General features: G+C 46.3%; 1 protein-coding gene across 11 annotated transcripts in view; it reads right to left on the bottom strand.

The window, feature by feature from the left end:
* EXD3 (exonuclease 3'-5' domain containing 3) overlaps positions 1–12,284 on the bottom strand; it is a 285,931-nt gene that overhangs the window by 212,218 nt on the left and 61,429 nt on the right. For all 11 annotated transcript variants that reach the window (XM_086763462.1, XM_086763459.1, XM_086763464.1 and 8 more), the window contains one exon: positions 8,823–8,937. In XM_086763462.1, coding sequence (XP_086619588.1) covers positions 8,823–8,859 — 37 coding nt within the window. In that variant the 5' untranslated portion in view covers positions 8,860–8,937. The remainder of the gene's footprint in view (positions 1–8,822; positions 8,938–12,284) is intronic.

Here is a 12,284-nt window from a genome sequence, read left to right as displayed (position 1 = left end):
ACTGGCGGTGGGATGAAAGAGCATGGAACGAAGACAGGACCCAGCCAAGACAAACAAAGTTTCCCTTGAGTGATTACATCTGCTGGAGAGTCCCCAGCTTGCACTCTCCTTGCTGAGAAATTCTTTTAATTGTGTCTAGGACATTTGAAAAATCCCAAGAAAAGCTTCTCTGTAATCATGAAAGCTCTGAACTGCGTGAACTTTTGTTATGCTCAATTACTGATAGCTTCGTACATACTTCTTGAAGTAAAAGCTGAAAATTGCTTTACAGAAGAGTTTTCTGAGGTAGAGCCCTGGGGAGGGAAAACCAGTAATAAATCTTAATTTCTTTTTCCCCAAGAAAAACCAAACAATTCTAAAAAAAATTTCCTCCCTCCCAATGTCTGTGTAGCTAAGTACAAAGAGCATCCAAAAGAAAATGAAAAGAGATATCTTCTCAAATTAGGCACACTTAAATAAGGTTAAATGAATGAGCTGTAGAGCCAAAGCCTCCAATTCTGTAAGGCAGCGTCACTGCCTGGAGATCTACAGGGATGGTGGCTCTTCCACCGCCACCGGAGCCGCTTGCTACGCAGCCGATGGTGGAGAGCGGGCAGCTGGGCAGGAGCGTATAGCCAGCACCTATGCCAAGAGCGTACTGCGTACCAGGCTGCCACGGGCATTTTCTTGTATATATGAAAATCAATACTTGTAAACCAGAAAGACAGATTAATATTAAGCAGCTTTCCAGTTGGCTAGAAGATCTGTGACTCTGCCTTGGACAGACACACTCCTGGGGTTATCTGAACGCCACTGCCCACTGGCTTCACATCACCGTCCAGCTCTCATCTGCGTCAAGCCTCCTGGCAAACCTCCCTCTTCCTCAAGCCTGTTTTCTCATCTTTTTTGTACTCTACCACTCACGATGATAACCAGAAATGCCAGAGCTGACAGACTCCATGTACCTCATTTCTCTCCTCCACAACGCAAACACCTGCCCGCATATCTCCGGTAACCAGAGATTTGTATTTACCAGCTGCGAGGGTCGGTCACTGGAAGATGCTGCAGAGGCAAGGCTCAAGGTTAAAAGACCAAAGAACGCCACAAGGTGTGTGGAGCTGGCCCTCACCTCACCGCAGTCGCCACGTCCCAGGTGTGTGGTACCCGGGAAGGTGAAAGTGTGACTGAGGGGGGAACATCCAACAGTTCTGATCCCAGAAAACAGCCGGCCAAGGGTGTGCTTTGGCGTATGCACATTTTTCAACTGTTTTGAAACAATATCTAGCTGTATTTCACCACTTCGCTATGGCCAAGACTTTGTACTTGGGCCAGAAGAAGCTGCTCAAAAGCAGTGTGACTTGTCCTCATTACACCTCTAACGCACATTGCACACGAGTGCTGGTACACAGACCAACCTGAACCCTCCCCGATCAGCAGCTTCGCCTGCTGAAAGGCAGAGAGCCCCCTCCATCCCCTGGCTCGCGCAGGCTCTGGCCTCAGCAGACCATTCACAAGCTTGTCCTACCCCAGCTGCTGACAATAAACTGGGCCAAAATACAGCTCAGTTCTTGCTGGGCCACTGAACTGAACCAACTCAGTGGAGGGCTCAAGGCAGCAGCACTGGAGCAAGGAGGATGAGTCACGTACCCAGCACTGGGTACAAGGGCGTGAGGGAGCAGGGCAGGGGGCAAGACCTTCCCCTCGCAGCTGCAATTAAGCTGCTAAATCAGTCAGCACTTCTATTTGGTCCATTCTGCCAAACGCACATCTTTCCTTGTAACACCTAGAGATACACTTTATTCATTACATATTTTTCAATGAAGTGCAGGGTGGGTAGGTACACTGGTGAGTTTTACGTGCTCTACCACGCAAAACGCAAGGCTCCCAACTCAAGGTAAAACTCCTACACCAGCCACAGGACGGGACCTCTTCGTCTGCTGAGCAGGGCGGCCAGGCGAGGATCCCGCAGCCCCCTGAGCAGGACTTGCACGCTCTGCGGAAAGGGTGCAAACGCACAGAAGGATGTCAGCATCATCCACATTTATTTTTTAAACAGTATGCCTTGTAGTAACTTTAAACCAGTATCTAGAACTTTAAAACAGCGTTTATCTTTCAGATAGGCAGAACCTCCTCTGCTCAGCTCCTCAGGAAGCACAGCCAGCTCTCCACAGCCAGGACCATGCCATTTAGAAACACCAGCGCAGTATCTACTGAACGACACTTCAACAATGAAGCTGAAGGAAACCTCAATGGACAGAAACACTAGAAACTGCTGATGGAACTGATGACAGTCAGCCTGCCACAGCGCACAGTGGAAGCCACCGTGGCAGCTCTGAGATGGGGAGCCTGATCTGAACCAGCGGGCAAGGGGACCGATGGCTCTCCAGCCCCTAGTTACAGGGAATAAACAGGCCCATGGACAAGGAGCACAGTCTGAGAACATCCACTGCAATAATCCCAGTCTTTAAACCCATGGAGGGTTCCCTAAAAACCTGTGGTTTGCTGGGGAGGAGGCTGGGGTTTCGTTTTATGCTTATTTGCCTCTTGCTTTTGTCTTAGTGGATAACTTTCATTTCCAGTAACTGTTGACCAAAGTGGAAAAGGAGTATTTAACAATAAAGTGCAAGGATCCATTATGAGTAATGGCAACCCATGTGCTTTTATGAAACAATAACACACCAACATAAAATAAATCAGTGCCTTTTAATTTAGCAATGTAAATTGCCCTCCCACCTGCTGTGAATCTCCGTAAGGAGAAAAAGCTGGCTGCATATTTACCAGGCTGTCTATCCCCGTCTCATTCTGAACTGGCCTAATGCCCTGGGGTTAGACTGTAGGACTCTGTCATCTCTTGCACTCGTATGACCTAAGAAAGGGAATGTGGCCTTTTTCCCACAAGCCCAGAGTGAGAACATCATAAAAGCTGAACTTTAGCCCCCTTTTTGGGCAGGCAGCACAATAGCAAGGAGGATGCTGTTACTCCCTGGAGGCTCTGCTGCTGAAAAACATCACCAAGCTCAAGTAAAAGGTCAGTAGTTAGGATTGCATCTCTTGTTTTCTTCAGTTTTCCTCCTCCGTCAAAGGCAGTTCAACATTCTTTGCACACCCCCCTCCCTCCTTCTGAGAAATGCAGGAAGGAAGTGCTTGCAAAATAGTTCAATTTAAAAGAACGCACAATCACTCACACAGCAAATACTGCTTCAGACTCAGAGCGGGACATTTCTATTGCCTCACAGTTCCCACTAAAACACAAATGAATCCCTGCACTGGCAGAGGCGTTCCTCCCTCCCCGCACACAAACGGGGGCTGTGTGTTTACTCCCAAACCCTTTTGCTGAGGGGCAGACAGAGCACGCACCACCCCGTGGGTTCTCCTCAAACTGGAGACGGGGACGACTGCCCAGCGAACGCGGGCTGTGGAGCCAGGGAAAGGGGGATGCAGAAAACCCTGTCATCTCTCAAGGCACTGCATGGTGACAGGCACCAACAGGCAGTAACGCGGTCCTGGGCTGTAGGATGCAGTTTCGCCTCCAGTATTTCTCCTAACTAGTGCTTGTTTGATTTCACGTATGTTTTTTGTCCAATGTTTGTTACCTGGACCTTGCTAGAGTTCGTGAGGGTTGTTTGGGAGTGCTGGATTTAACTTGACCCTTGTCCTCACGAGATTTATGTGAAAGAACCAGAGTAGGAGGAAACAGCTCTTCCACTCCATCCCTTTTGCCAAGAGGAATGTAGAGACTAGCAGGCAATTCATGGAAAACTTGTTATTGATCAGTTTATGTCCTATGACCACGTGTCCAATCTAAACGTAATTCTTCTCAGTCACACAGTGCTTTCATATACCTGGGCAAACAGTATTTACTATCACAGGCCTATTTCTTTGACTTTTCAGAGACTTCAGCAGTCCTAAGGACTCATCTTCCCCTGAGCCACAAACCATGACAGCCACTGGCACGACAGAAGGGGCTTGCAAGTCCCTGCCTGCTTTCACTTCTTTCAGAATTACCAGTCCTCCCAGCCACGGTCTCTTGAAATGAACACCTCCGCCGCTTGCAGCTTCTCCCAGCGCAGCACGGCTCTTGCTTGGTGGTTTCAGCAAATCTGATCATGTTACTGCAGTCCCGCGTTCCTGACATTGCTCGGCTAGCGTGCGGTGGATGGATTTCAAGTTGGCACTCTTGAACTTAGAAGGGACTCTGTCAACAAATCACAGTCCTGTCTCTTTTTTAACCCATTGCTGTCACAGTGCATAATTAGATTAATAAAATAAGAGATTGGCGCATGAAGGAACTGAGCAGAATTGTACCCACTGCCCATTAGAGTGATGTCTTCTTCCTCCAAACAGGATGACCAGGACAAGCAAAGACACAATAAACTATTTTCTAGGAGGAAATTAAGAAATTTTGCATGCCTTCAATGGCCACTTTCCCATGTACAGTCAAGCAGCTTCACAAAGGGGAAGATTAATACTTTCACAAAACAGGGAAATGAGACTGCCAAATGCCACAAACTGTCTGGGGACTTTGGGTCTATGGCAGGACCTGAAACTAGGTTGCTAAGTTTTGCTTTTTTTCTTTTAAAGTTCACAACTTCAGTGCACACCATCTACTTTCAGCCCTGACCAGGGGGGAAGCCTGACTGTTCCTAGTTCTAGGCCACTGCCCGGATGGGTAAGCTTTTTGGTTTTGTTATTGTTTTCATAAATATACGGCTATTACTGCTGTTTATTGTCCTTCCCATCCCCAGTAACTCTTACCTTCTTTCTTTTTCAGCTGGTGTTACTAATGTGCATTTCTGGCAGATTTAAAAATAATTGTTAGCATTTCAGAAATGCCTTCAGATTTTAAATGAGGACTCAATAACACTGCATTCTGTAAAGACCTTAAATAAGAAATAATTTCTGTCTCACAGAGAATTGTAAAGGCATTTAAGGAGCTTATTCCTCACCCCACGCCTGCTGCAAGCCCAGACAAAGGACAATAAAAACGTGAAACAGAGAAGGAATGGAATGGTGCTTGTGCAGGTAGCCAGCATGCAGCTGGGAACTTTTTGCTTATTAAGACTGTTAAGAGTTACACACTGGTTTTTACAGGATAAAAAAGTATAAATTGCACTGAAAGATGTGTTACAAATAAAATCACCACATCGTCCAGTACGCATGTGGGGTCAGAGTGGCTGGATTTCAGTAGTACATAATTTGCTTCCGGAAAGTCTTCACCAATTGCTTCCACAACTCTAGCCTAAAAACCTTATCATTAAAACAAGATATTCTTTCTTAATTCTAGAGCCTCCACTCATACACAAGTTTCACCCTAACTTCACCAAAATGCAGCCTTAAGGAAATACCATTTTGACTCTGAGTACCCTGGGCACGCTGCACTCACACTGCAGAAATTACCGACAGCAGCCTTTTTCAGAGAGAAAAGTCAGAGGAAAGGCTGAAGGAATCTTTTAGTGTTAGTTAATTCAGGAAAAACACAACCCTAAAAAATATTATTTTCTTACACTATGAGCAACGGCTGAAATTTTAGGGTAAGTTTTAAATTTACCATTAAGCTGGACTCTGACTTGAATTTTACCCCAAACCCTCCAATGAACCAAACAGAGAAGTCCTGGAGGTGTTTTAATTCCACACGAATTTACAAGCTGATGTGCTTAGCTGCCTTGGGCTCAGACACAGAGTACAACTCAACACGGGCAGCATCAGTTTGGTAGAAGGAGGGCAGGCATAATTGCTGGGGTGGCTGAGTCTTTCCATCCCCTTCCTTCTATTCCCACGTACAAACCAGCCCTGTTGCTGCTGGACACAACCTACAGGAGGTAGCTCTGGAGCATCTCTCAGGCCAAAGAACAACCGGATGGTATCCAAAATACCCACCGGAAAATGCAGAGCGAGGACACCGTAACAAGACACAAGTCTGTGTGGATGCTCACGCCCAGGAAGGCTAACCTAGGCGCTCAGCCTTACCACACAGATGAGGCCAGATGTGTAAGGAGAATCAAGCCTCAAATATCGAAAAGTTGTTTCTCTGTCAAGTTAGACTCTCGATATTCTGTCATATCCAGCTGTATAATAGGATTATACAGGGATCTTGAGAGGTGTTTCAGTGATTGCTCATCATCTCCTAACAGCCAATCTTTACAGGCTTTTGCTATCGGAATCAAAACGAAACTCCCAGCTCGAAGGTGCCGAGAATACTAAAGCCATACTGAAAAAAAATAAAACAAAATAGCTGTTTTAAGGAACAGTTAAAAAAAGGTTACAGAGCAGACAGGTTTGAAAATATTATCTAAATATTGTAATGCGGCTTTTAAACAAAACCAGTAACACAAGAAAAAGATCACAGTTCAGTTCTGAGCTATTTCTTGGCGAGAGGCACAGAACCATATTCAGCAAAGGTGATTCACTGAAAGGTGAGCCCTCCACCTTATTTATTTCCTCCTTCCGTACAGCATCACAGACAGTGTTTGCCTCATCGCTGCCCTGCCCTGAAGACCTGACAGAAACCTTTGTCTCCATCATGCCAGACAACAGTCACTTCCTTCCCCCACGGCCAGACACCGCCCTGCGGCGCTCTGCACCAGAGAGCATCCCCGGTTCGTTCCTCGGCCTAAGGCTCCACAACCTGTCAGTGCAGTGGCTTCTTTACTAAACACCAGCCCTTCCCCTTCTCTTTCCACCTTTTTTTTCCTTTGTTAAGTTGCTTCTTCTAAAGTGGAATTTTGATTATTGAAGTATTTGAGTATAAAGGGAAGGGAATAAAATCCTCAGTAACCTGCTGTCAGACACAGCCCACAGACCAAACTGGCTCATGAACGAATCCCAGCGCTTTGCGCTCACGCTGCCTCCAAAGTGCTTATGCGAGATGTGTGTTTTTCCCGTTGTGCTGCCGTGATTGTTTGGCCGGGCTGGGTGATGGATGGTGGAGAAGGTTGTGTCTGGAAACGTGCTCCAAAGCAGACAGGAAGCTGAGGGAGCCTTTGCCAGCACTTCCTTCCTGTATACAAGGGGAGGACAGAATGGGAAAAACCTTGGCTGTCTCTTACCCTGAGAAAAGTGCTACCCTTCCAGCTGGATTACAGTAAAAATATTTTAATCTTTCACAAGATTATAATATCCTTCCTCTCTAAGTATAGCTACAGTGGTAGCAAGGCTTAGATAATGAAATGAACCAACAATGTAAAACTTATTAGGTGGCTACAGAGCGCTGGTGCTGGCAGCTGAACAAATAGAGGTCCAAATTTAAAGATCCCTGTCTTCAGTCAAGATATAAATCATCAGAGGATCAGACCTGTTTAACCCAGTATCTTGACTCCAAGAGTAACCAGTACTAAGCACGCCAAGAGAAGGTGTAAAATCCACACAAGCAGTACATTGGAAATGTGTCCCTCTGGACAGCTTCATTCCTGTGCCTGTTTCAGAGAGCGGACTCTAAACTAAAAGCATAATGTTTACTGCCCTTACAACAAATAATGCTGCCGTGAGCAACCTGTTAATATTCTGACCAGACATGGTGATCCACCCATTTCCCACAAGCACCCAGGATGGTTTGTGTTATGGAGACTTTCCTCGAATGTCTTTTTCCAAAGACCCAGCCTCTGGGTCCTTTTGTGGATGACTCATGAATCTGCATGACATCCTGACATGTAATCATCATCTGTTCACAGGAATAAAACTACGTGCAGAGTATTACAGGAAAGATATTCCATGCTACCACAGGAATTTTCCTAAAATTTCCCTTTCTTGAATTCCCAGATCCAAACCCACAGACAACAGCAAGATCTTCAGTGCAGGCAGGTGTTCAGACCCCCAAACTCATCAACCTGCTCTGTCTACAGCCATGTGGACTGTGGCGGCAAGTGCGTGGCGCAAGGGTGGCGGTGATGAGGACCGCTTTCCTTGCCGTCCCAGCAAGGGGATATCCTAGCAGTCCCCTCAGGCAGATACTGTCTGGATGAGTTTGTTCAAGTGAGTCTGGAAACAGGAGAAAGAAACTCTCAGGACTCAACAACAAAAGAAAAATCCCCAAACCTGGAGCAGACAGCGCTCATAACAGCCTCTATTTCTGAAAAAGGAATCAGACAAAAGGGCCTCACCCATTAACAAACTGTGGGGAACAATGGAAACTGTCAAAAAATAGCCCTCACGTCAGAAGGCAGAATGCCCCTTTTTACACATCCAAAAAAGCACACGGCTGAGCAAGAGCTGGGACGCTGTCAGGCGCTGCCACTGCCTTCTGCGCCTCCCAGGCCCTTCTCCTTTGCAGAAACTGCCAGAAGAAGCAGATGATATTGAATTCCAATAACCAAAGATGGGGATGGTAGAGGAGAGGAAATTTTATGGCAGGACTGAGCCAGAATAAGTAACAAATTCTTGTCCATTCAATCTCTCCAGCAAGGACCCTAACACTGAAACGTCGTGGGACATACATGAAAATGGTACGTGTGTGCATTCCATTCCCTGGGCCTTACTTTATAGGGTAAAGCAATTACAAAAGCAGTTAATGAGAAAACTAAACTATGGATAAAATCTGAATGAGTTGTGCAACACAGTAATAAACATCATGTGTTCTTCTGAACTGGTGAGAAGTTATAAAAACAGTTGCTATAAAAAGTTTCCACCTGGAATTCAGTTCTAAGAATGCTGATATCTAGAGGTGGCCCAGGAAACCTCAAAGATCCAGTAGCCTTCAAGGCATGCAATTTAGCACCGAATTCACAAACTTTGCTCTATTTGTGACTGAGAATTCTCCTCCAGTAGCACTAAGGGAAATAAATGGAAAGCAAATCATGCTGAATGAACAGGAGAAGACAGGCAAACACTTGGACAGACAGAAAGCTCACCAGTGGGCTGATCACTTGAGTCACTGTCCTGATTCATCCTCCCAAAGGCAGCACCAAATCAGGATGCTGAGCTTAGTGGTTTGCAGTTCAGAGTTGGTAGCCCAAGCTCTTGCTTCTGAAAAGAAAAAATGTAGTGTTACTGTCAAACTGTAGGAACTTCACCCTGTGCAACAAAGGAAATACCTTGTGTGTGGTCTGTTTCCTTTGAATGTAACCAAAATAGTGGAGAACGTAAAACTTAGCACGGAAGTCACAGTATATTGCCTGAAGATCAGAGAACCGAATGGCGAATCAGTGAATTAAGTCAACCAAGAAACACTGAAAAGTGGCATCTGAAATCTCATGTAAGTTAAAACAACATGTCATTAAACCAACATCTGGATTGCTGGAATAGGTCAAGATTAGCTTTCAGATTTCAACTGCACAAACAGGAGTCTCCAACAGTGTTTACTTGACTAACCAAACAAAAACTAGACCTATCTAACCTCCAAACTGGACAAACAGTCCACGTGAAAGCATGTTTGTGCTGTTTGCTAAACAGTTCCTCCTCTTTGTTTGCTTGCCCTTCCACTCGTCACATCTTGACTGTGATAGAGTTGGGAACAGAACCCATGTCTCCCAAGTCCCAGCGCAGTGCCTTCACCACCACATCCTTCCTGCTGAATCACACTGCAGAATTGTTTATCAGGAAGGAAATTCCCCCTTGAGAGTACTCACTCTGAGTGTGCTGGTGAAACACAAATGCTTAGAAAAATACAAATGGACTAGCAATAACAACAAGTGATTTAGGTCACTGTACACAGGCTGAAGGTACACATCACCGTGTTGGGTTTGTTGTTAGCGGTGTAAGGAAGGCATCATGGAGAAGGACATTACGCAGAACAAGCAGCATGTCCTCAGAGTAACAGCTTCTGCTCTTCTAAAGATGACGTGTAACTTTGAAAATATCTATCCCACATCTAGCATTAGCTGTACGTCACTCAAGAGGTTTATGTTCTCACCAGGCACCACGAAGGTCATCTTTGGTAGCAGCTCACGCCAAGCCGCTAAGTGCATGCAGCTGTACTGTGTGATCTAGTGGGTCAGAATTAACCTCACCATGTCGTACTAGCAAAGGGATTAAAGGACTTTAAGGTCTTTAGCAAAAAAGAAAAAAAAAAAACAAAAAAAAAGCAGGGTGGAGGGGAAGATACCAAAAGTGGAATTTTTTAACTTAAATGCAGTTTACCCCATTAGCCTCCAAGGAAAAAAAAAAGAGTTGCAATTCGTCCGTCATCTGTCTGAGGAGACAAACCCACTGAAATGGCAAGTTCATGGTTCAGGGGTCTGACGAATTTGGCTCTGCTCAGCAGTTGGGCAAAGGAGAAGAATTTCCCGACTTCCAAGCACTGGCTTTCCAGGTTGTGCCCCGCGAGGCCCCACCACAGTAACACGCGCGTGGGCAGGTTCCCAATCTCTGACAAGATGTCTTTGCACTCCCTTTCACATGTCATTGTACAGAAACTCCAGCAGGACTGACTCTTGAGGGGCAGGGAACCAAACCCTCAATCACAACGTCCTGGGGTCACATTTGTAGATCTAGAGCAGCTTTTAGGCAGCACACCAGATCGGGCCAGCTGCCTCCAGCCAGCCACCTCGAGAGCGGACCCAAACAAGACGCGCTCAGCCTCTGGTGCACAGGGCTGCCACGGGGCCATGGGACAGCTAAGGGCCGGGCCCGTCCCGCAGACACAGGCAGGGCCCCATGGGCTCTGCTGGACACACCAGCCCCACGGGAAGGCAGTCTTCTCCCTGGAGCAGCCTGGTCTGAGGGCAGCCATCCCACCACATGAACACCTGTAAGCTTCTGTTCCCCATGCCGATCTCCTGTGGTTGTTCAGGATTGATCCCCACTGATCTCCAGTCACGCCAGAAGCACCTCTGAAGGCAAATGCAGGCAATATCGGTGCTCCTGTCACATGCAGACACCTGCACCTCACCTGACCATCTGAGCTCTCCTTGGGCATCTCCCAAACAGGTCTAACCTGAAGAAGACATCTACAGAGTAACTTGTTTCTCTCTGGTGGCTGCCTAGACAGTCTCAGTAGCCACCTCAGACAAAGGCACCTATGTCCAACCATACAAGTGATCAAAGATTGGAACAGGCTGTCCAGAGAGGTTGCAGAGTCTCCGTCCTGCCCACCCTGCAGTAACGGACCCTGCTCTAAGCATGGGCTTGGCACAGGCAATCTCCAGAAGTCCCCTCCAACCTCAGCTGTTCTGCAATTCTGCGGTATGCTCGAAGACTCTCTGTTAAAAGAGTGCTTACATTGGGGATGTACACAGCTGAAGACAACCAAACCTTATTACCAGGGGGTAATGCCTGAGATTTCCAGAGAAACCATCGTGCTATCCCCAGTTTGTTCCCTGTTCTTCACCCAACTTGGAATCACTGCTTGCTGCAGAATACTTCTCTCAGTTTTGTTCTGCACTGCCTTGTAGTTTTTCATATCACTGTCATCAGACACATCCAATAATTTACTGAAGTGAAAGTTTCTTGCCAGAAGACACTTTGAGGGACTACTTCCATTCTTTTGAACAGTAAAAAAAACTCACAATTTCTCCTCAAGGCCTCTTTCAACCTTGACATTATCCCAAAACTCTCAAGCTTTGCACTTTTACCTCATACGAGAGTAATTTAGGAATTAATATTGAATGTAATTGAATTTTTCTTCACTGAAAAGGCTATTCTGTCATTCCTTGCTTGCTGTTGTTGTAGTCAGTATCAAGCTTGTGGTTTTTGCCTATTAGGCCAGCCTCACTTAGCTCTAAATCAAGTGTGTCCAGACGGAGAATATAACTCCACATCTTCAATCCTGCAGGACGTTGTGATCAGGTTACAGATGAATAACAGCACATTTGAAGGTAACTGCTGTTATGGATGTCTTCTGCTTGGTCCAAAGCATTCCCCATACAAAACCCAGTGTGGAACAGCTGACAAAAAAAGGCTTCTGCAAAAAGCTGCCAACCTCCTTCTCCAAGGACTTCTCCAGAGCAGGTGTGGGCACTGTTGAGCTCTTGATTTGGGGACTAGTGCCATACAGGAGTATTCTGCTTCATATTTAAGCAAAATGTGCTAATGACTGCACCCAGTCATCCTCAGCGATGCACACGGTCTGAAATAAAAAGGACGAGTGTCTAGCAAACGACGGACATGTCCCCTGCCCACTGTTTGTACCTGCCCCAAAGGTGAAGTGACATTCAGATGGAAGGGGAGGCTTTTTCACCCGACTGTGTAGACAGAGTTCATGGTCCTGCTTCATCAGTAACAGCTGAGGCCACAGCCACCACCAGACAGGGAACTGGAGGCCACTGGTTTCCTTTTCAGCTATTTCAGTTCAAGTGAGGCCATCACAGGGCTGGAGCAAACAAGAGACAGCTTCGGAGCCACTCCAAGAAAAGCAGCAAATCCTCTTCTGAAAG

Source organism: Chlamydotis macqueenii, chromosome 20 (assembly GCF_036417535.1).
Source record: "Chlamydotis macqueenii isolate bChlMac1 chromosome 20, bChlMac1.mat, whole genome shotgun sequence".
In the NCBI taxonomy this organism is placed as follows: domain Eukaryota; kingdom Metazoa; phylum Chordata; class Aves; order Otidiformes; family Otididae; genus Chlamydotis; species Chlamydotis macqueenii.
Note: the sequence above shows the minus strand (reverse complement) of the source record. Positions and strands in the feature narration are given on the sequence as shown.